The 25002-nt window shown below is 27.9% G+C and overlaps 3 protein-coding genes across 7 annotated transcripts; 1 reads left to right on the top strand and 2 right to left on the bottom strand.

Annotated features, from left to right (window-relative positions):
• Positions 1 to 3964: 3964 nt before the first annotated feature.
• LOC113364130 (probable serine hydrolase) lies at positions 3965 to 6803 on the bottom strand. 2 transcript variants are annotated; one of them, XM_026606608.1, is made up of 3 exons: positions 6764 to 6803; positions 6354 to 6464; positions 3965 to 4823 (listed from the first exon to the last, which is right to left on the bottom strand). In XM_026606608.1, the coding sequence occupies exons 2-3, from the start codon at positions 6454 to 6456 to the stop codon at positions 3982 to 3984; spliced, it is 945 nt and encodes a 314-aa protein (XP_026462393.1). In that variant the 5' UTR covers positions 6457 to 6464; positions 6764 to 6803; the 3' UTR covers positions 3965 to 3981. The 2 variants fall into 2 exon arrangements, with proteins under 2 accessions (XP_026462393.1, XP_026462394.1); XM_026606609.1 differs by lacking the exon at positions 6764 to 6803 and adding an exon at positions 6647 to 6753.
• On the top strand, positions 6551 to 8787 carry LOC113364133 (probable phospholipid hydroperoxide glutathione peroxidase). The gene is made up of 4 exons (XM_026606614.1): positions 6551 to 6626; positions 7968 to 8042; positions 8105 to 8322; positions 8480 to 8787. Exons 2-4 carry the CDS (start codon positions 7975 to 7977, stop codon positions 8785 to 8787), a joined length of 594 nt encoding a protein of 197 aa, XP_026462399.1. The 5' UTR covers positions 6551 to 6626; positions 7968 to 7974.
• LOC113364124 (midasin-like) lies at positions 8036 to 17225 on the bottom strand. Of its 4 annotated transcripts, XM_026606596.1 has the most exons (14): positions 16506 to 17224; positions 15872 to 16215; positions 15619 to 15797; positions 14039 to 14248; positions 13427 to 13576; positions 12652 to 12869; positions 12354 to 12588; positions 11282 to 11427; positions 10868 to 11184; positions 10447 to 10555; positions 9981 to 10240; positions 9366 to 9765; positions 9078 to 9281; positions 8036 to 8172 (listed from the first exon to the last, which is right to left on the bottom strand). In XM_026606596.1, exons 1-13 carry the CDS (start codon positions 17094 to 17096, stop codon positions 9096 to 9098), a joined length of 3345 nt encoding a protein of 1114 aa, XP_026462381.1. In that variant the 5' UTR covers positions 17097 to 17224; the 3' UTR covers positions 8036 to 8172; positions 9078 to 9095. The 4 variants fall into 4 exon arrangements, with proteins under 4 accessions (XP_026462381.1, XP_026462383.1, XP_026462380.1 ...); XM_026606598.1 differs by lacking the exon at positions 8036 to 8172 and having other exon boundaries at positions 8981 to 9281; positions 10868 to 11181; positions 16506 to 17225; XM_026606595.1 differs by lacking the exon at positions 8036 to 8172 and having other exon boundaries at positions 8981 to 9281.
• Between the last annotated feature and the right edge of the window lie 7777 nt (positions 17226 to 25002).

The following is a 25002-nucleotide window of genomic DNA, read 5'->3' as shown; positions in this document are numbered from 1 at the left end:
AATTAATCGAGACAAAAACAAATTTAGTTGAATTGAATAATATACAAATTATTAGAAAAAGCCATAAAAGAAATTCAATAAAACTTGTAAAATGAAATAATGAAAAATGTTCGAAAACTGTTTAAAGCTGATTGTTATCCTTTAGAAATCGAGTTAAATAATTTTTACAACTTGAATCGAATAATAAACTTGTAAACTAAACTATATTTTGTCTAATCATTCAAGTCAACTCTTTGAAACTTTGATTGCAAGTCTTGATCAAAATTGTTTTTAATAATAAAAAAAATAAAAATCTATCATATTGCAGCAATATAATTGAATAAATTTAAAATAAAATTACAGTAAAAGACTTTTAAAAGCTGCATTCAATTAACAATTTGGTAAGTCGTATTGAGTATTTGAAATAATTTGATCAAAAACAACAATCGTGTTATCCATAAATAAGAATGTACATGCAATCAATATCGCTACAGGGAAAACACATGATTCTTGATACTGGAAATGTAATTTAAAAAATTGTTTCCGAAGGATAATGAACAAGAGGTGTCACAAAAAAAGAGATTTTTGTAACAAAGTAAATTTGTAATTTGTAATAAAATACCATCAATTTAGGAGTTACCTAAGGAAGAATGCTAGGGCCTCTTCAACAAATGAGTAATCGATGCTTACAAAAAGCTGTATTGGTTAACTAATAATTTGGTAACAAAAATTTAATATACATATAAGAATTCTGAATTCCACACAAAATCAGTTCATAGTGTTATTTATAGAGCAAAGGAATCCCTGGTGGAATATTATTATGGAATTGTCATAATATAAATTACTTTCAATGTCTGTGATACATACGAGAAGTACAAACTTTTATCTTTTATATTGATTTAAAACATTCATAAAATTTTAATTCATAAGTAAATTAAAAAAGCTGAATCAACATGTTTTCCCCGTAACAAATTAAATAAGAATTTAGTCTTTTACACATATGTCTGCCAAATTAATTTATTGTATTTTACGCATTGAAAAAGGCGTTAATAAAGTTTTCCAAGTTTAACTTATTAAAAAGTTATATTGACTCAAATATAATAATATAAACAATATTTTCAGCAGATATATGTACATAATTATATGAATGATGCACGAGCCAGAAAATATTTCATAAAACATATACAGACTGCTTATCGGATATCATATAAATAAAGGACAAGATATCAAAGGACTTTCGAATTTACTTTTTCATACATATATTAATTCAATATTCATTCATATATTAATGCAATTAACGATTTGAGAATTGAGCAAAACCCTAATAAAATATAAAATATAGTAAAACCTATGAAAAACAAATTTCATTTAATCTAAAATTAGTAAAATCGCCTTACAATAGCTCAATAAAAGTGATGAAACTAATGCAAAACATAACTAATTTGATATTTATTATTTGAGCCCATACATTCTATTAAAAAAAAATCTAGCCTTATCCAAACAATTAGTCAATCAGTCTTAAACAAAGATCCTTTAAATAAAATGAGCATAAAATTTTAAGGAAGATAACTTTGCATGTGGTAAATATATAAAAATCTTTTAACTAAAAGCAAGATCGCAAATATATTTTTTTTGCATAAAATAATGCACGGATCTGGAGGTAGTACAGAAAACTACTTAGTTGATAATATAGAACATGAGGATATATGAAAAAAAATGATCGTGTTGAATAGCGCTCTCTTGTTAATTATGACTAAATCATATTATTCATGTAATCTATATTACTTCTTTTAAAAAATTACTAAATAAAACAATATTTTGTAAGAAATCATGATATTTAGCCCCTCTGTTTGTACTAATTCTCTGTCCCGTATAACACAGATTCGCATAACGGTGCATCAGATAAATGCCTGTATATGATTCCTGAAACTTATTCTTTGACTCGATTTGTAAAAAAAAACATGTTTTGCACTTACATTGTTGTGAATCGGCAGCAGCTTCCAGAATACATAGCCATTACACAAACCACCTCTGGAGCATCTGCCAGGAATCTCAAGTACTCGACACAAAATAACTACTTTAGAACCACTACATAACAATCGACATGTCGCAATTGTCTGAGTAAAGTCTTTACACAACACACAACACACGACTCATATAGAGACTTTTGTGAATTTAATTTTCGAATAACAGATATGTGGTGGAAGTGAATAAGTATAACCTACAAGAGCACATATATAAATTATACTATTGATAATTGCATATATATAGATAAAGGATACATTAGCACTGTAAATAAAATGTTTCATTATAATATTGCTTCAAAATGGGAGCCCTGAAAGAGATACTTATAAAACTATTCAAGGTACACCCAAGCACTTCACACATATCCATTTTTTTTATTTTTTATTGACATTTCGCGATGATTTTTGTATATCAGATTGGTCTACTGAATTAATTAAACAATTTGATGTACAAATTAACGAGATCCAATCAAGGGTTTAATTTAATTAAAAACTTTTAATTAACGAGAACGCATGTCAATTCACCAAAATCTTTTTGACATTTGAAGTGAATGAAGTTAACAAAATAACCGCTATCTTATCTCGTAAAACTTAAAGCGCGAAATTCAAGCAGAAAGTTTAATTTTGCGAAAATATTTGTATTCATGAAAATACAATTTTTAAAGAATTTTAGAAATAAGTAAGTTACGATTAGAATTGTATATACAATTTTAATTTGCCAGAACATAATTATAATTAACTTAATTAATAAATAATAATATGATTACTATATCAATTACATTTTAAATCTAAAATAATAATGGACATATTGGGACATATATTTCATTGCACAAAAGACAATATAAAGAATATCATATGCAATTAAAGCTAGTCTATAAACATTTACTCTATCGTTTCACTTCTCCTCAAAGATACAAATGTATCTTATAAATAGTATAGTATATAAATAGTATAGTATACTCTTCTTTTATCTATGTATAGTATCTTACTTTTTACATCATTATAATATTCATGTACAGATATGTCATCATGTTTATTTACTTATATAAGATGTTGATAGATAGTTTCAAATCTATTTCACCTGTAATTGTAACTGTGTGTAATTGTAACTGTGAAACCACTTACAATACTCTTCTTTTATCTATGTGTGAAACTATAAAAGAACCAGTTAGAGGTAAAGGTAAAAGGTACTACTAAAGTCTGCGTTGGAAGTGGGCCACTGCAATGTTTACACTTACAAGATACTCAGGATCATAGATAAATAAGCAAAACGCTCAGGGTAAAAAACTTGGAATCTCCTATAATGGAAAAATGACTTGTAATAATAAATATGTTATAATAACTGGTATATATTATTGTTGGCACAGACTGGGCTTGCTTCATATATATAAATATAAATATATATATATATATATATATATATATATATATATATTTGTTTTTTAACGAAGCAAGTTTTTATTTCTTACTTTTTATTTAAATAATATACCTCAATTGTAATCATGAGCACTAGTTTAGCAAGACAGTAATTAAAAGCTGTAAAAATAATTATTACTGAGGAACAAGAAATTTTTTCACGTTTTCACAATATATAGATAATATGAATGAATGAGATGTTTAGAAAATATATTTTCTAAACTTTATATTATAATGTCTTCTTAACATTAAACAGATGCCCAAATAAATGTTTTATAAAAAACAGCTAGGCACTCACTGTAAATAATATACAAAGTATTCAACATATCCATTGTGTTATTAAACTATAAATTAAATAAAACAATATACATATGTATCTTTCACCTAAATATATTTATATGATTACAATTCACTTACACTTGAACTACCAACTTATAATATCATCTATATTATTTTAAAAGCAAATTTAATAAATAATATCACCATTGAAAGCACAAATACATATATTAATCTATCGATCTATAAAATATATATAATCTATTCTATATAATTTTGCTAAAGTTTACGACATTATAAACTCAGTAATAATTTCTGATATCATTTCTGGAGTATTCAAATGTAAATGGTGTGTACCTTGAATTTCATGGTATTCAAATCTTTCTGAACTTTCACGAGTTTTCTCCACCACAGATTGAAAATATTCTGGTTTATCAAATTTCATACCTGGAACTCCACGTATGCACAATACTTTACAAACAATTTTTGATGCAAAAGCTAATACTTGTTCTATAGAAAGCATGCCCATGAGTGATACTTTAAGTCTTAAATCACGAGCAAAATGATAGCCATCTTTATCTTGATTTTGGGAATGTGCCATACCCCTCTTCATTAAAACTTTACAGGATTCCATTGTTATAGATCCTTCATAGGCATCTAAAACTAACTTTAACGATTCATCGTAGTCATAGAATGGTAAACTGCTTTCTGGAATAGTTTCATATTTCAAAAATTTATCAATTGAAGCGCCCAATCGACTTGCAGTGTTATCAACATCTCTAATGGTGGGTCCCAAGATATCAAGACTGATAAAACTATGCACTTCCTCTGGAAAACTTGCTGCATACATGAAACATAAAGCACCACCCAAAGAATGTCCCATGAGTTTGATATTAGTCCATTTGTTCTGTTTAACAATACGGCGAATCAGAGAAATGCCATCCCAAAATAAATAGTAATGCAACCCTCTTGGATAGTGAGATGACAGACCATGGCCAGGTAAATCAATTGCTAAAAATGATAAATTTTTGGGAAGTAATGGGATGAGATTATCAAATGTCCCTGCATTATCCTGCCAACCATGAATACAGAGAATGGGTTGTTGATTTAAGTCGCCCCACCATTTACCTGATATAAAAGTAAAAACTATTATAATAATGAATAAAATTCGCACACACACGTATACATATATTAATCTATCTATAAAATATATATAATCTATTCTATAAAATTTTGCTAAAGTTTACAACATTATAAACCCGATATATATAACACTACACTATATTAAATTATTACTGAGAAAAAAAGAAATTATTACTGGATATATATATATATATATATATATATATATATCACTACATTATATTTTTGCACTAACTTTATTTGATAAAGTACTATAAAAATATATTGCAAATGTTAATTTATCTAATCGAAATCATTTGCCTCATCTGGTAAAATTTTACAGCAAAGAAATTACTTATTGTTAATATATTGTATTATGAATAGTAACTATATGTATTTATTTAATTTAGTACTTTATGAGATGAATTTTGAGGGAAATGAGATGATGAAAATTTAATGCAAAATGAAAGAAATGAAAACTAAATTAAAAGTATGTGCACATGTCTAATAAATAACACTCGAAGAACGTTATAGATTGTTAATAAAATTATATAAGAGTTAGTAAGATTAAATTTTCTGCTAAATGATCAGACAAATTATGTACAGAGTGTTCATATTTAAATAATTTAATTATTCATTCCGCTCACAATATAAAATTCTAAATATTAATTGATTGATTAAAGTGTTTTGAATTTATCAAAAATTAGTAAAATAAGTTGCTCTTATATAACTAAAAATGAGCATTGCTCGTTAATATAATTAATAGTTTGTTTTATTTAATTCTATTTTATATAAATAGTGATGCAGTTTGTATAATGTTAAAGTGATTTTTGTATTTAAAATAAGTTTAGAAAATAATTATCATTAAACAATTGTTCAATATTTAACATATCCAAATAAATATTTTGCAAAAGACATGTCTTTTAAGTAGAATATGTAAGTAGAATTTCATATTATGAATGGAATGGATAACGATTATAATTATCTTATCATCAGTGCAATTTAATGTCGAATGCTTTCATATTAAATACTTTATATACTGCAGAACGCACTCTTTAGTAAATAATATATTTTTTGCAAAGAGTGCGTTTGGTAAATAATATATTATTTACAAAGAGTGCGTACTGCAGTATATAAACTATAAAGTATTTAATATGAAAGCATTCGACATCAAATTGCACTGATGATAAGACAATTCACCTAGTTTAGTAATTAGATCCTTCATGAGAAGTGCAAAAATAAAGCATGTTCAAATTCACAAATATCCATTCCATTCATAATATGTAATTCTACTTATATATTCTACTGAATTATTGATTGATTGAATGAAGTATTTGTCATTTGTAGGAATTTGTCAAAAAAATGTATTGGGCCTCGAATCTGAACAAAAAGAAAAACTTACATGCAAAACAAATTCAAAATTTGTTTCCGCATTATATGTATAAGTTATAATTTATAATTCACAAGGAGTTGAATCCGGAACGAAATGAAACTAAAAAAAATAATTAATGTCATAAGAACAATTTAATTGTTTACCTGCAACATGTCCCCAAGGAACTTGAATTAAATGCTCTTTCCATTCTCCCTTAGAAGAATTAGTGCCATTATTCAAATGGGATACTTGACTTTGAGACAACATAGCAAAATCTACAATCATTTAACAATTGTTATGTTACTTACACATTCATTATTAAAATTAACACAATTATAATAAGTTTATCATAACGAAATTTGTTCCAATGCTGTTTAGTGAACACACAATAATTTATTTATGATTACTGCATCGAGAAAGAATTGAAGATATATCAAGTATGTAACCTCAACTCAACTCAAATAAATAAATTAAATTACAAGAGAACAATGATTATTTGCATATAAATTGACATTTTAACCCAAAGAATTTTCTTATACATTGTACATTGATTTTAATTTTAATCATTACTCACGTATAAAGGAATCTAGTCCGTTATTTAGGATACTAATTAATTATTTTATTATATTCAATGATTCAACATAACCTATGATGAAAGATTTTGCAAGTTCATTATACTGATATTTAATAAAAAATCAGATAAAAAAAATGATATGAGATTACTCATTGAATCAACAATTATCTTTTAAAACTAGTTATGTAATTATATTGGTATACTCTTATATAAATTTCTCAAAATCATCTATTTTCATTTGTCACTTGCAGTGTTATTTATTTAATTTGTATCCTTTTTTATGCAATTAATAAAATTAAAGTAAATATTTACATATTTTTATTGTTTTGGTATATCTTTGGTATTTTGAATTATAGAATAAATGATATAAAAAGATTGAATTACAAAATAAATGATATAAAATATTGTAATGATAATTACTTTATATATAAATATTTTGTACGATCTCTCATACCAGGCACTTCTGCCTGTCTGAGAAGTATAAAATTTAAAAGATAATTCAAATAAAAAATAATGATATTAAAATGTTCAGAAGTTAATCGATAGATTTTCATCATATTCATGTATTATATATGTATAAACAGTGCATCATATATTTACATTTATTTATATATATATATATATATATATATATATATATTAGGGTGGTCCTTAAAATGGTCATTTTCGAATTTCTTTGCTCCCAGGGGCTCAAATAGTTCCAAATTGATAAAAAACAATTCTCTGAAAGTTTTAGCTCTTAATATTAACGTTTAGATAGAGCGCAATTCAATCAAAGTTTGTATGGAAAGAGCATGGAAAATTTTTTGAAAATTAAAAAAAAATGTTTTAGGTATAACTTAGCGACAAATGAATGAGTTTTATTCATTCATTTGTTCGCTAAATTACATTTAAAAAACATTTTTAAAATTTTTGAAAATTTTTCCATGCTATTTTCATACAAAACTTTGACTGAATTGCGCTCTATCTTCTAAACGTTAATATTAAGAGCTAAAATTTTCAGAGAATTGTTTTTTATTTATTTGGAATCATTTGAGCACCTGGGAGCAAGGAAATTCGAAAATGACCATTTTAAGGACCACCCTAATATATATATATATATACATGTATGATGTATATGTGTATATATATACATATATATATATATATATATATATATATATATATAAATGTATGTATGTGTATTTATATTATATATTTGCAGGTTTACAATGGCTCGATTAACATCCCTAGGCTTTGTAAGTGCTGCATTCGTAGCATTACGCCTTTGCTCTCCGAAGTAAGTAGGTTTCAAAATGAATACTCATATGATAGTCACAATTATTATGAATTTTCAATTAGTGTAGCGACAATGGCAACTACTACCAATCCTGCAGATTACGCCAATGCAAAATCCATTTATGACTTTTCTGCAAAAAATATTAAAGGAGATACTGTTTCTTTATCAAAATATAAAGGTCATGTGTGTATTATTGTTAATATTGCCTCACAATGTGGATTAACTGCAAACAATTACAAAGAATTAGGAGAATTGCAAGAAAAATATGGAGAAAGTAAAGGTATTCAAAAGAATTATTCAGATATTGATTTTTTGTACACTGTATTGTTAAGTGGAAATATGTAACATAACATGTTTTATCTCAATATACATATATTTAACATTTTGAGCATTTATGAAAATCATAACTAAATTATTAAATAAATTGATTTTATTAGGTTTGAAAATTTTGGCTTTCCCATGTAATCAATTCCTTAACCAAGAACCGGGTACTCCGGAAGAAATTGTTTGCTTTGCTGCAGAAAGAAATGCTAAATTTGATTTTTTTGAGAAAATTGATGTCAATGGTGATAATGCACATCCCCTATGGAATTATCTTAAACTTAAACAGCCTGGAACTATTGTGAATACTATAAAATGGAATTTCACAAAATTTATTATTGATAAAAATGGACAACCAGTTGAACGGTTTTCACCAAATGTTAGTCCTCTTGAAATGGAGGAGACTTTAAAAAAGTATTTTTAAGTCAAATAATATGGAGAAACAAAATAATACTCTCTGCTCATAATTACTAACGGGCATATAGAACTCGATAAATATAATAGTATACAAAATAAAGTGCAGTAGAACAAAATTTAATTTCAATTGATCAATTTAAAATATATTCAAGAAGTTCAACTTTATATCCAATCTATTAAATTGTATTTAATAGGTTTGGGTGATAGATACATGCAATAAATTTATATATTTGATATGTAATACACTTCATGATAAGATACATAAATAATTTTAAAAATATTACGGTAACAACTTACATCCTATTATCTTAAATTTTACATGACACTTTTTGTAGTCAAATCAAACCACTGTCTCAAGGCATCACTGAGTATAGATGGTAAGGAAGAGAGGTCTCGCAGAAATAGATAAAATGGAAATGGAAACACATCCATAGCCCATTGCATTCCTATAAGTTGTTGCTTATCATTGAACAAAGGAATGCGAGTATCAACTAAAGAACACTGAAAACATATTTTTTGCTTAGTTAATATCAATTCTTAAAAAATCATTATTAATTGTGTAACTGTAAAGTATAAAATACTCACATTGTTTTTCACATTATCCACAATGAGGAATATAATAAATATTTTCGCTTGCCGCAAACGACGCACGGCCTGACGCACTGTTTCCTGGTTTTCACTACTTATACATCCATCACTAACAATAATTAGTAAGTCAGCTGCTTGGCCTGAATTCTCTTCGAACATGATTCCTGCAAAGTCTAGCATTTTCGCAAAGTGAGATTTCTTTTGCTGGAAGGTTAGTTGGTTAATTATTCTTGATCCAGTTTGAGATGTTAATTGTTCTCGGAAAGGATGAATAATTTTAGGAACTTCACCAAAACTCAAAACAGATAAATCACCCGCTTCAAGTAGAGTGAGAGCTTGTGAAACAAGAGCTACACTTTCACATGCCATTTCGGTTGACTGGTTGCCACTCATTGAGCTATAAATTAGAGAAAATCAAATAGATAAATAGATTGGAATAAAATTATAGGTAAATAACAGCAATAAATGTTAATGTAGTATATTTTGTTATGTAATAAATTTATAAGAAAAATTATTTTGTCTACTACTTTTAAAAATAAAGTTATCAACTTTGAATATTAGTTTCATGAATTGAACAAATTATGAAAAAATTTAGTAAAAAAAGAAAATTACCTTGAATCATCAATAGCAATGATAATCCTGTATTCTCTTTTACTAGGCATGGTTCTTCTTAACCAAATCTTGTCTTTTCTGAATTCACTAGCTACATATGGCACAATCTTTCGCATATTTATTCTACGTCCAGTCCTGTAATCCCCTTTCAGCCTGGCACTTAGTGTTGGTTCCAATATCAGTCTCAATTGTTCACACAATTCACGCGCTTGACTACCAGTGCGCCACCATAATTTTTCCCATTCAGTAGAACCCATGGGCTAAATTTTTAAAAACATTATTTATAATAAAAAAAATATGAGAAAAAAAACATAGTTACTATCACAACATCAAAAACTATTCAGAACTACTTGTTTCTTTCTTTGAATAATTTGAACATTCAGACAGTCTTTATATTATTAGCAGTATTGTAAGTGATTTATGGGACTGCTCATATAATTAATGATAGATACCATAAATATATTACCTGGTGTTCGTAAGACGCCAAAAGATTTTCTTGTAATCTTCGTTCTATCTCTTCTATTTGAGAAATATCTAAGTTGGTTTCTGAGTGATAATCTTCTTTAATATCCATGCTGCATAAAAATGTTTAAAAATTTAACTATTTATATATATATATTTATATATATATATATATATATATATATATGTATATATATATATATATATATATATATATATACTATAGTTTTAGAAAACAATAGAATGAATAATATTGTTATATAAACAAGTTTGTAATAGTAGTCGAACAGAACATTTCCTTATCTATTTTTATAATTCACCAGTTTCAAAACTATGATACCAGTTTCAAAATAATATAACATTAGAATTTGATAAATTGGCATACATAACACAATAGGTATGTAATATGTGTGATTCAAACTGACCTTGTGCAAAATGTATTTTCAGCAACTCTTTCCACATTGTAGGTCAGAATCTTTTCACCTTCTATTTCTATTTGCTCAGTATCAATTTCTTGATTCATATTATCAACTTTCTTTCTTTGGTTCTGTTCTTTTTTTATTTTATCATTAGAATCTAATTTCTGAGCCTGCAATTCTTCTTGTGTTAGATCCTGTGCTATTTCTGAATCTACATCCATTAGCACATCATCATCCTCAGTTATTTCTTCATTTTTATCATTTTCTTCTAGATCCACTAGATTTGACTGAGCTTGCTGTGATGTTGCAGTATCCATCACCTGCTGCAATTAGAATTTCAATCAATTATATGCATTTCTGCAATCTAAAATAACTTTAAACTTATAATTTGTATTTCATTTAATCTTGCAATATTCCTACCTGCTTATCAGATTCCATAGCATCTTTAATGTGCCTGTACATGTCAGCTTTCTGCATTGATTCATCATTGATACTATCATTTTCATTTTCTTGATCATTTATATCCACTGTTTTAAGATGTTTTTCAAAACTATCTTTATTATCACCTAAATCATTCAAATCGGACCCTTAGTTCTCTTAAAAACTACAATTTTTTGCAAAATTAGCTCTGTATCTGCGAAATGTACGTAAGGGAGCGTCCATTAATCACGTGAGCTAGTTTTTAAGGATTTTTGGACCCCCCCTCCCCCTTGGTGATACATGGTGATATTCAAAATTACCCCCACCCCCACCAAACATCACGTGTATTTTTAGTTATGTGAAAACACTGTAATGATAATGTACTTGAATGAAGTAATTTTTTTTTGAAAATGTTTGATTTTTCAAAAAAAAAAAACAGTTAAAAAATAAATACACGTGATATCTTACTATACCCCTCCCTCCCCACGTGATATTTCGTGATTTTTTGTCAAACCCCCCCTCCACCTAAAAACCACACGTGATTAATGGACGCCCCCTACCACGGCAAAATTGTAAACTTTGATAATTCTTTATAAAATAAAAAATTATTCAACATTTATTTACGAACAAACGGCCCGGCCGATCTTTGCCAAAAACTAATCAATCCAATATCCAACCAATATCTTTCAAACAGTTTTTGGTTCAAGATTGTGGGCTAAAATGTGGAAGAAAATTTTCACACATTTCTGATAGTCGCACAAAACTGAAAAGTACTAACGGCTATACCAAACGACTTAAATTTTTAAAATCGGACCGGCTATTTTTGTGAAAATGTCGACGAAAGATAAAAAAAAACATCATACACACACATCCTTTAACCAAGTTTGGTCTCAATTCAATACTATTAGGAGTATCAAGAAAACAAAATTAGCAAATTGGAAGAAAATGTATAGACAACATCTTTAAAACACTCACATTTTCCCATATTGCATTTACCTTGTCATGAGTTATTTTTAACTATAGCACAGGAATTAATTTAATGCCACAATATTTACAACATTTTTTTCCTTACCTAAACTACGCTCCTCATTGGCCTGAGACGCTTGATTTTTCAGATTTTTCTGAACTACATCTTGTTGTTCTGTGTTCTTACTAGTACGTGTTATATTAGTTTCATTATTTTGTTTTGAACCGCTGTCCACATTTTCTTCTTGTGATTGTCCACCAGAATCTTTGCCTTGGTCAGGATTATCAAACGGTTTTTGATTATCATTGGGCAATTCTTGTGGTTTCATTGATGATGCAGCCTAAATAGAAATTATTTTATTAGATTAATGTTAAATAAAAATATGAGTTTTAAAATTTGGTACCTGATCAATTGAGCACTGCTCATCAGTTTCCATAGGTTCCACTTCTATTTTCTCAGATGGTTGATAATTGGAAGCAGCAGTATCAGTTTTTTGATCCTCAGAATTCTGCTCATCATTTTTGTTATCTTCCATGGGCTCTGGAGTATCTTCTGCATCATATTTCATTTCTGAGCCTTTTGTGGTAGTATCATCATCATCCTTCATTTGATCCTCTTCATCTAAAAAGTGTTTATACTGTATATATATATATATATATATATATATATATATATATATATATATATATGTAGAACTTTGAACAAAGAATCCAAGAAGTAATGTAAAACAAAAGTTTTTTTAAAAAAACATTTATTTATTTATTTACTGTCGACGTTTTGGACAAATTCCATCTTCAGGACATCTGTCAAGAAACATGATCTTGATAAGATTTAAACAAACAATATATTTAAGTAAAGTAGAAAATAGTGGATTATTTATATAAAATGAATAAAATTGTGGAAGAAATAACATTACAGAAATATGACAATATAATCGAAATGAAAATGATTAAGATAAATGAGTGGTATATATAACAAAATATTAGAAATTTATAAACAAAATATTATAAAGTTTTTAAAAAAATTAAGAAAAAGGAGAATTAATTACCAGTATGATTATACAACTAACACTTTTTCACTAAAAACGATTTTATCAGAAAAAGTAATTTTATAAAATTTCTTTTCAGTCGAATAAACTTTAATTCAACTCATTTATTTTAGTATTTCAGTGTATTTACCTTTTTCTTGTGTTTTCTTTGTGTTTTTATCTAATTCACAATCGCCTTCATCATCACTCGAATCCTGCTCTGTTTTCTGATTTGTATCCTCCTCTTGCTTTTCAGTAGATTTTTCATCATTCATCTCTTCAGCCGGAGGCTTAACATCTTCTTTAAAAAAAAAAATACAAAAATTTTAACAAATTGAACCTTAAAACTTGCTAATAAATAAGTAACTAGGTGTACATTGCATTTTGCCAGACAAGTTGGGTGAACCTTTCTGATATTAATCTAATCTGAATTAATCTATAACAAAATTATAATATTTGTAATTGTATTAATTATAACACTCTTGTAACACGCGCATGTATGTCTTAAAAACACGGCCGATTGATCCAAACTTTAATGAATTTTTTCGACGTGTTAAGTTTTATTAAAAACTTAAAGAAATTAACATTTAATTATAAAGAAACAGCTTAACCGATCTTTGGCAAAAACTAATTAGCACAAAATGGTATCTTTCGGACGGTTTTTTAGCTTTCAAAATCAGTTTTTTGCGAAAGCCGCAAAATTTCGTACCTTCTACTAATTCTAAAGAAACTGCTTTACCTATCATATATATGAAATATATACCTTTCATTGTGTCTACATCAAAGGGATTACTTTCTTCTGCATTTTCTTCCTTGACATCACCCTCATCCAACTGCATATCTTCAGGAAGATCCAAAGCTTCTGTTTCTGGTGGCGGTTTCAAATCACCATGATAAGGATTAATTTGATCATCGTTCACATCAGGTTCTTGCATGTCATCAATTTCTTTCTTTTGCTGCTTAGAATCGGCTTCTAATTGCAAATAATATCAAATGAAATATATGATCTCCAAAAAATGAAACAAAGAAAAACTAGTTGGTATTGGTATTTTGCCTTGAGGCAAGTTACGTGAACTTCCTGATATGTGTAAATAAACGACTTAATCAATAAAAAATAAATTAATTTATGAGTCATTAAAAGTATTCTGAGTGGATTTATTACACATAATTGAAAACGAACAAACACGTTAACTCGGAGTATTTTCTAAAAGCAAATTTTCAAAAATCAATAAATTGTATAATTGAACCATAGGACTTTAATGGTTTAGCATGTTCATTTAGAACAAGTACTCTATCGTTATACCAAGTAAATCGTCTAATTTTGATTTTAACAAACGTCAAAAACTGATATCTGTCGAACAGTTTTTGATTTTTTAAGATCGATTCGGTAGTATGAGCTTAAATGTGGACGAAAAGTTTAACACTTTTTTCCAAATTACAAAGAAACGGTTCGCCAGATTGTCTCACAAAACTGACAAACGATAATCCTCACCGAGATACATCAAATGGTTTTTAAATTTCTGAAATCGGTTCAGGCGTTTTTGAGCAATCGTCGATGAAAGGTCTAATTTTGACAAATGCCAAAAAAACGATACTAATTTTTGCAAACTTTGACCAATTTTTAAAGCTAAATGAGTTGTCGTAGGGCCGTAATATTTCAGTATGATCTAGAAAACTATAGTATCTACCGTCAAAAAAATAATAAAAATCGTCGAAAAAAAAATTTTCAACTCTTTTTACAAGAAAACGGCCCGGCCGATTTCTACCAAAAACTCATCAGCACGATTCCCAACCAATATCTTTCGAAAGGCTTTTGAAATTTCAAAATCGATTCAGAACTGCGGACTAAAACGAGGACGAAAAATTTCTCACTTTTCTGCTATTTATAAAGAAACGGTTTGGCTGATCGTCGCGCAAAATTGATAAACGCTAGTCCTCATCGAGGCTTTTAAATTTTTGAAATCGATCCAGTCGTTTTTGAGAAAACGTCGATTGACGGCAAAAAATCTGTTCACATACACACAAAATTATAACATTCTAGATCCTTCCCCCACAAAGTAATGCCTAACGGCAGTTTCCGTGAATACCTGAGGCAAGGGCAAAGCGGAGGTTTTAGTCGGTATTATACCAGGGCGGTATTGAGTCCAACATACCCACACAAAACACCAGTCTGGGATGCATAAAGGCATTTCCTTCGCTATACAAAAAAAATAATAAACATACACACACATACATAATTTTTCCAAATTCATTCGATTCAGAATGGCTTGAAACGTCGAGAAAACATAAAATTAGCAAATCGGATTCTTTTATGAAAACAAACTTCTCCTTTGAATGAAATACCTTCTTCACCATCGTTATTAGCTTTGGGATCGCGATTGCTAGTGTTAGTGCGATCTTCGTTCTCTTGAACGCCCATTTCCTGTTCTCCAGTATCCTGACCTTCTCCACCTTCTCCCTGCTCCTTACTTTCTTCTTTAGAATTATCATCTTCATCTTCACCCCATATTTGTTGATCCAATCTAAAATAATGAAATTGTAAGTATCTAATCAAGTATAAATCCTTTTGTACACATAATCTACAGAATTTACTTACTGTTCTGCTCCCTCTTCTGTATCACCCATTTGTTTATCAGCATCATCGCCTTCATCCTCATCACTTCCATTAGACTCATCGTCAGGATTTTGTTTAAGATCTTGAAGTTTACCATCAAAGTCATCCGACATTTCTATACCTTTTTCCTCTTCTTCGCAGTCCTTATCTTCTCTTGGTTCTTGTTCCATACCTTCTTTATGAGCGTCCTCTAATTGATCTTCATTCTCGATTCTTTCGGAAACGTCACGTTCGCCTTCACCATCTGTAAGTCCCATGCCACCTTTGTTCTCTTTTCCATCACCTTGGTCAATTTCGTCAGAGAATTCAGGAGGAGTACAAAATCCCTGAAATAATTCATACATATCTTTTTCTATTTATTGACATATTTATATATATATATATATATATATATATATATATATATATATATATATATATATATACATATAAAGATTTGGTATTAAGAGTGGAACAAATATTAAGATGTAAATATGAACCCACTACACATTGCTTTTTGCATAACTTTCATAAAATTATAGACGTTTCAAGACTATATCTATCTTCAATGTAAATTCAATATATATATATATATATATATATATATATATATATATAATATATTACTAATTCTTACCTTTAATCCTAGCTCACTGAAAATATTCAATAGAATAGACAACATTTTGCAACTTATCCGGTGAGTAGCTACTTGCTGTGTTAAAAAATATTGAGCTAATAAAGCTAATTGTTCCAACATAGGGTTGCACTGAAGTAACAGCGATTTTAACCTTGTATCAAAAATTCCTGACTCGACAAAGGTTACTGCATTTTGTAAAAGATCTTCTACTAGCAAAATTATTTTTTTCACATTCAATAAATTAATATCTTCAACCAAATCACAATGCATTTGCTTTAAATGATTCGTTTCAATATCAGACAGCTTGATACATTTTTCATCAGCTACTGCATCATTTACATTTTCTTGCTGATTCTTTTTTGTCTCACTTGATGTGTGCGATTCATTTCTTTTCAAGTACTTTTTATAAATGCTTTGAAGAGATATTTGTAAAGTATTTATAAGTTTATCAGTATTAGAAGTAAAAACCAATTTCAAATCCTCTGCCAATGTAACCTTATCTTCATTACATTTTGAATCACTATCATATGATATTAATGCTTCAGAAATAGAGTTATGTAAATCATGCACACACAAACACATGGGATGCATATATACATCATTTTCGAATTTTCTAAATATGGCTTCAAGTTCCTTACAGATGCTACGAACATGAATATATCCATTTACAATCACTTGGTATAAGGTTGACCGCTTGAAGCACACAGATTTGAATTTTTTAAAATCATGCAGAATTAATGGCATAGTACATTTATGCTTAATCAATAAATTTAATGTTTTTTCGGTATTAGATATGATATTGTTCACAATATCAATTGTATTACACCACAAAATATCTTCTTTACACAATAAAATACTAGAATCATTGAAACAAATATTGTCAAAACTTATTACATCCGAAGTTATACTTTGGTCAAGTTTATCTGAAGGAATTGAATTTAAAGTTATTTTGAATTGCTTCATAGTTGAGATAATATGCACTAATGTATCTTCTAAAGCAATAAGGTGGGTTTCTAGAAATGATTGTTTAACTGTAAATTCAGTTTCCTCAAGAGATGAAATAAAATCAATTTGACTCCTTAATATGACTAGACTATGTGAGGCAGTGGTTAACAGTTCTTTCTGTGATTGAACTAAGAGTATTGTATCAGCTGCAAATCCTTTGCACCGATCAATATTTTGTATTCCCAAGTCTTGAGCTGGGGATTTCATTACATTCATCAGACCTACATATCTAGCAATTGATCTGAAATAATATTTATCACAACCATCCCAAACAGCGAGTAAAATACCATCACACTTTCTGCTACTCAAGCAGCCCACAAGCACTTCAATATCCATTGGTTTTATTTTAAAGTTTAGCAAGTCATCGCCTTGAATATTAATTTCCAATAGACCACTTCTATATGAAAGTCCAATTTGTTGAAGATATTTGAATAAATCGGACAAAGCCTTCCGTTTTTGCTGCAAAATACTCTTAGCTTGTGAAATTTGTTTGTTTTTAGGTAAAGTTGTATTTATTTCTAAATTTCTATAGTGATCACTGGTATCAATAATTTCAGTCAACATAACATCTATTGTTTGCAATTTAGATGGATAATTGCATAATAAAATGCATTCCTTACTAATGTCTCTTGCTTTGTTAAAAACATGCGTCATCTTATTTTCAGTAACTTCAGATACAATGAAACGTTTTAATTTTATGTTAGCAATGTAGTTAAAAGTTTCAGTCATATACTGATACTGGTTGGATTGTCTATGCGGACGATCCCAGGCTCCAACATTATTCTCATTGGATAACATTAAGTTGTCAAATAAACATTTTGTAACTGGTTTTCTTAAAATTTCTTGATATTCTTTAATATGCTTATGCAATGTTCTATGTGTTTTGTCAACGCTATCTTTCACAGCCCAATAGCTCAAGTTTTTATCCCAACTTGTAATTTTTACAAATTCGCGCATTTTTTTTTCAATTGGGGTTTTAAATTTTTTTAACTGAGTTTCAACAATAGAAATAAACTGGCTGTAGTATTGATGTAAATTCCAAAGCAAACATAAAAGTTCATCACGTTTATTGCTTGTAGGAAAATATGTTATATGGCAATGGAAAGCTTTCAATATTTGAAGACGTATCTTATATTCTGAAATGCTTGATAGTTCTATAAATTGCTTGAGAGCTTTATTTATTTCTTCTAGTAATTGTGATTCAGAAAAATACTGATCAATCAAAGCATAAATAAAGAACCAATATTTATATGCAATAGCTTCTTGTCGATGTTGAGCAATATTCAAGCAATCTCTCCAACTATTTAACTCTAATTTTCTCCAGTCAATAATGAGCTGAGCAAGTTCTAAAGCATGAGTTTTCAAATTGTTTTCCCTATGCGCATTCTTATTCCATTCTTCAACTTTGTCTCTGAGTAGTTCAATACCAGTTAAGAACCTAGACAATGGACTGTTTACAGAAAAATTTAAAACTCTATTTGTTATGGTAGCAATATCATTTAAAATTGGATGTTCAGGCCAATCTTCTAATTGTTTTTTAACCACATCAAGAATAGCATATAATATTTGATGTGCTCCTCGGGCCATAGCAATATTGCTATCAGAATAAAAATCATACTGATTACTACGTATTGATTTATATGAACTGTCTTTATTATTTAATTTATCCAACATAACACTAGTTATTGTGTTCAAACTAGCTAATAATTTAACATCCATATCCGAATTGCAGCCATTAATTGATTCACCTATGATCCTGCTGAAAATCTCATATCTCTCCAACAATGAATCAACATAATTAATGTCTAATTCATGTTTTTTAGGGCACAACCAATCTGTTTTTGTAAAAGCAAACATTAAATCCATGTGAATACTACTAATTAATGTCATATCATCAAATGTTATTAAATCCGTGTTCATATTTGCTTCTTTGTTTTTTTCAGCTACATTATTGAGATTATCTGATTTAAAATCATAAAAATCTAAGCTTAAGAAACTAGGAAAGAATTCTTGAATTTCTTTGCAAGTTCGTTGTTCCTCATCCTCCTCTTGGCATTTAACTTTTGTGACATACAAATTATCTTCTTCAATTTTCTTCTGTTCTTTCTCTTGTTCTTGTTTTTGCCATTGGCATACGAGATTTTTAAGTATAATATTTATATATTCCATAAACTTGGGGCTTAAGGAGTTTGAGGCAATGCAGTAATTTTTTATTTCCTTCAATGAATTTAGCATTATTATGTAATTATCTCGATTATATCCTAAGGTATTCTTGCTATAATTTTTTAGAAGTTTAGAAGTTTTTCCTGATATCAAGTCATTAACAAAACATTTTGAACCAATATTTCCAAACGGAAATTTGATAATATTTGTTAATATTTCATCTTTATCTCTTATAGTGCTCTTCATTTCAAAAATGAGTTTCATCAATGTTTCCTCTAGGCCCTGAACACCTGTTACTAAGTGTGATACTGCATATGATATTGGTTTTATTAAATCTGGATACGACATAAAATTTGTGTTGATATGATTTTTAAAACGAATTTGAGAATATTTCCAAGATGAGATTTCACTCAATAATTGCTTTGCTATATCTAGACCTTTCTCTGAAGTATCATTTTTGTTTACAAAGCATCCATCATATAGCAAAATTTTATATTTTTCAATTTTTCTTAGAAGATCAAACACAAATTCAGATGATGTTATAGTTTTTATAAAATGTTCACAATCTTTACTCAGAGATGAATAATTTAGAACGGGGCGAACAGCTTGAAATTCTGATAGTTTTTGTTCCCGTAATTTTAAATTATTCCATAACTCATAGAGCTTTTTGTGATAATCATGTTTAACATCCAAACTTCCGTTTTTAATATATTCATTTAGTTTTCCAGATAGTATAAAATTTTCTGCAGATAATAATTCTTCTTTAATATATTGTAGTTTGAGTCCATGTTTTTGTATTGAGTCCATTGGACCTAAACTGCAGAATAAAGTGATCTTCAATAGTCCAATGAATATATTTAGCAAACCAACTTGATATATCATTTCAATTTTCCACTCATAATTTTTAAGTTTAATCTTGACTAACTCTTCCAAAGATTTCATCACAATCAGAGATTTATTTATTGCCTGTTTAAAATTATTTTTCTGTTTCAAAATGACATCATTGTGGCCAACAAATAATAAATCCAATTTTCTATTGCACAAATTGACTACTTCAGCAATTTTAAATGGTACTGATGATAATTTAAGACATGTTGCTAATTCTAAAATTAATAATTTATAGCTATTAATAATATATTGAGCATTCTCTTCCAAAACATTGACATAATTGACCAAGACCATATTATTATATAATAATTTATTAATAGTAGTCAAATGCTGTTTTCTTTCAAGAACTGTGTCTAAGCTATCAAGTTGTTTATTTTTTGGATATATAATATCATTTACTATAGCTATTAATAATGGAGAATGCTTTGCCATGTTTATCATATCTTCTCCTGGATTTTCAACATAAATAGAAGAAACAGTCATCAAAAAGTTCATCTCATATTCATTTATCGAATTAATTGCATTGATCAAATTTGATGAGGTACCAGTGTCATTCACATTTTTCAAATGATGTATAAATTTTGGAGGAATTTGTTTTTTCGTGGATAGCATATCAATTATATAATTGAAACAAGATTTCATAACTAAATTTTCATTAATGGGATTTGTCTGTTCAAATATTGACTTCGATTTTTCTAGGAAATAGGATAGCATATAATTAATTGCATAAAATATATAAAACTCTTGCAGTGTCCACAGCTGTTTTTTGAAATGATGCTTAGGTAACAATTGGTCTTCAACTTTTATGGTATCAATACAGAACTTTTCAATTTTATGCACTATATTAGAAACTAATTCATAATTTTTATTTTTTACTTCAAAATAAGCTTCTACTAATAAATCGTGCATTTTGAAACCATCTTCTTGGCATAGTACTTTTATTCTTGAATTCATAGTAGTGATATGTGATTGATCCATGTGCCACCAGAGGCTAAGCTTCTTATTTAGTTCATCTAATTTAATTAATAAATCAGCTTCAATAAATGATGAATATGGCAACATTTTATACAATTTATTAAATTGTTTTCGTAAGCTCTGTAATGGAGTGCAATCTTTATTAACTGAGCTATTAACTAATGACAGGACCACTCTCAATTGTTCTAAATGTGTGTAGCTTTCACTTTTATTAACATATTTAATTGTTTCAAATGGTTTAAGACACCATTTAAAAACCATTGATAATGCACAGTAAGTTCTATTATTACACTTTCTATAAAACTCACAGATTTATTTAGTTTATTAATTATACTGAACTACCAATTCTTTGAAATCTGAATCTCCATTGAACTGCACAGTATAAATCTATCATTTTTGAGTGCTCAGATTAAAATTGACATCAGAAAGTAGTGTATTGACAAAACTATCAAAGTATTTAAGAAGAACTACATAAAATTTAACTAATGGCAAATTTATTGTATCTGTGAGCTGATTGTGTAAAACTGCATTTGAATATTCATATACAGTAATGGTTTTTGACTTTAAATTAGTCATCCCACTTTTAGTTAATGTGTTTTGTTTTGAGTGTTCAATATTTGTAAGCACAGTGTAATATAGATGTAAAAGAATCTTGTTAGAACTGCTAACATTTAATTTTGTACATGAGAAATTTATACCGTTTCTTCCATCCCAAGGCAAAACCATATCAGCTTGATTCAAGATATTAGACTCTTTAATGATATCACAAAATGCTCTGTTAATACTTCTGTAAAATGTTGTACTATCTGCATTAATATTTGAATACTTCTTCAAATTTGTCTCCATATAAAAGAATCTACTATTCACATCATCTAAACTTGACATCTGATAGATCTCTATCAATAAGAAATACATAATAATATTCATATCAATATTATTTAAATCACAGCTTGCGGGAAAAATTCGATACAAAAAATTTATTAGTTCTGTCTTATTAAAATTATCCATGCTGCATCGCAGAAGACTAAAAAATAATTCAGATTGCTGCAAAACTAATGACAAGACACAATTTTCACTTAATCTTTGTGAGCTTAGGGTAAAGTTGTTTATGTCCAAAGTATTATCACTGAAAAAAAAAAAATTATAAAGATTTCTTATTTACTATTCGTAGCATAATATTTGATTCAAGCTTTTATGAAAGTATAATTTTAATTTATGAACAAATTACATATTTTTTAATTTTACTTACAATTTGTAACTAGCTGATGAATAGTTTTCAATTATATCTTGAATACTGTTTGACAAATTGTTCAAAATCAATGAATTAAGATAATTAGATTTTGATTTTATATATAGATCACAACATGAAGTCATTAATGCAATATTCAGCGGTGTGCCTCTTTTGATTTGCTGGGCAGTAAGAAAACTAGCATCTAACAAATAATGACTATTAGGTTGTTCATACTCTGAAATCAACAAGAAACTTTCATTTAAGCTACATCATATTAATTAATCTCGATTTAGTACACAAAAAATTAGATAAAATCTAAAAGCATATAAAGTACATTGATTTTAAATTTATTTAAAAAATCGATGCCATTCGCGGGTTGACTATAATCAAATATTTTTAAGTTTTCAATTATTTTTAACGTATGTGCAATATTAATATTTAGGTTTTGAAACATTTTACTTATTTATTATGCGATTTATTCTATTGAGCAAATCATGTCAAAGAGAACTAAAAAAAACTAGCTTTTCATTTTCAATTATAACACTCATATTTCATGTTGGATTTTTTAAATTTTAATTTAAATTAATTATTTATTATTTACAATATCCAAAATTGCTTCGTAAACTTCTCCTTATTGATATCGCAAGACCCGCATTGTATTCATCCTTGCTTTCCCGTCAAATTCAGAGTATGAGATTGTGTCAATTGTGATTGTGATCATTTTTTAACGTATTTTAGAAGTATTGTCCGAAAATCAATAAAAAATGCTAAGAAAGTTCATTGAAAATAGTTCATTTCTTGTAACTATATTGAAAAAAAAACTAATTATATTTGATATGTATTATTTCTGCATAGTTAATAATAATTAAATTTAGAGTATGGACACCACAAGATATAAAAAAAGCCTTAAGATTTTCGTTCCAAAGTAAATTTTGCTTCCATTTTTCATATTTGTTCCAGTTCCATAACCTTAACCACGCATGTCTTCAACATTCAAAGTTCATCAGATAAAAACATTTGCAACAAAAAAGTTTACAATTCAATTTCTGACTCCCCATTTTTCATTTTTTCGATTATAATTTGTTTTCATATTTTTTAAAAAATTCCGTTTCAACAAAAATCAGCTCGCAATTTTTCGTCAATAATGCCCAATAATTAATTTAATCTTTCGCAGGTTTGCGCTACGGGATTGAACATTAGATAATTTCGTTTTTTATTCCACGTAACTTGAAACAAAGAAAAAATTGAATAAGTACTTTACGCAAAAAACAGAGCTGTTATTTACTAATTTGTAGAGTTATTTTGTTTCTATTGATATCACACTCATCGCGATACATCGAGTGGCTTTTAAATTTTTGAAATCGGTCTATTCGTTTTGAGAAACGTCGATTTTACGGCAAAAATCTGTTCACATACACACACACACACACACATACATTTTTCCAAATTTAGTCTCATTCGTCGAGAAAACAAAATTAGCGAATCGGATTTTTTGATGAAAACAAACTTCTCCTTCGGGAAGTTTAAAATATATTTACAATGAATTAATTTAAAAAAAAAACATTATCTTAATTTTCTTATAAAAGTGAATGATTTGATTATTTGCATTTAAAAGTTATAAAAACCCTAACTTTCAGAATATAATAATTCTGTTTTTACAGCAACTCGAAATATACCAAAATTATTCTACTACTTGTTTTCAAGAAACAAATAATGTGGTGCACCATAAAAACAAAATTATAGTAATTTTAACATAAATAAGTTACTATATAAAGTTTTAATAATTAACTGATGTTACTTAATCTAAATTTTAAAAAATTTATAGAGAACATCAAGCAATAAATAATTTTTATTGTAGGAACTCCTGCAATAATTATTAAATGGTTCAGAAAATAAAATAAAGAAGTATAACCACCACATAATAATTTTGAAATTAAAATTTAACTCACCAGGCAACATATTACAGACTGCGTTATGTATTTTTATAAGAGTGTCTTGAATACTGTGATTGCAAACACCTATGTTAGTCATTAACGATTTTACATCAAAATATCCTGAGATCCTGGTTTTAAATCTAATTTATCTAAAATACAAAGCTCTATCCACGGTACGCATAGCTCGAGAAATTTCACCATGACGTGGATCCATTACCAAAAAAATAATCTAGAATAAGATGAGAATTAGACATGTTTCATATAAAACAGTTCAAACATTAATTATATTTCACAGATGAGA

Source organism: Ctenocephalides felis, unplaced genomic scaffold (assembly GCF_003426905.1).
Source record: "Ctenocephalides felis isolate EL2017-DRISC unplaced genomic scaffold, ASM342690v1 CF-g0.4_SCAFFOLD_00845, whole genome shotgun sequence".
NCBI classification, from domain to species: Eukaryota; Metazoa; Arthropoda; class Insecta; order Siphonaptera; family Pulicidae; genus Ctenocephalides; species Ctenocephalides felis.
Note: the sequence above shows the minus strand (reverse complement) of the source record. Positions and strands in the feature narration are given on the sequence as shown.

What these genes read in the sequence shown, in the direction of transcription:
- LOC113364130 (XM_026606608.1), bottom strand. Translation starts at nt 6,456, where the DNA reads ATGTTGTCTCAAAGTCAAGTATCCCATTTGAATAATGGCACTAATTCT. An exon ending in TCCTTGGGGACATGTTGCAG is followed by an intron (nt 4,824 to 6,353) that starts GTAAACAATTAA and finishes CTTTTATATCAG; the next exon opens with GTAAATGGTGGGGCGACTTA.
- LOC113364124 (XM_026606596.1), bottom strand. Translation starts at nt 17,096, where the DNA reads ATGCATCCCATGTGTTTGTGTGTGCATGATTTACATAACTCTATTTCT. An exon ending in GAAAATACATTTTGCACAAG is followed by an intron (nt 10,556 to 10,867) that starts GTCAGTTTGAAT and finishes ATTTTTATGCAG; the next exon opens with CATGGATATTAAAGAAGATT. An exon ending in TGGATAATGTGAAAAACAAT is followed by an intron (nt 9,282 to 9,365) that starts GTGAGTATTTTA and finishes ATATGTTTTCAG; the next exon opens with TGTTCTTTAGTTGATACTCG.
- LOC113364133 (XM_026606614.1), top strand. Translation starts at nt 7,975, where the DNA reads ATGGCTCGATTAACATCCCTAGGCTTTGTAAGTGCTGCATTCGTAGCA. An exon ending in TTACGCCTTTGCTCTCCGAA is followed by an intron (nt 8,043 to 8,104) that starts GTAAGTAGGTTT and finishes ATTTTCAATTAG; the next exon opens with TGTAGCGACAATGGCAACTA. An exon ending in AAAATATGGAGAAAGTAAAG is followed by an intron (nt 8,323 to 8,479) that starts GTATTCAAAAGA and finishes TGATTTTATTAG; the next exon opens with GTTTGAAAATTTTGGCTTTC.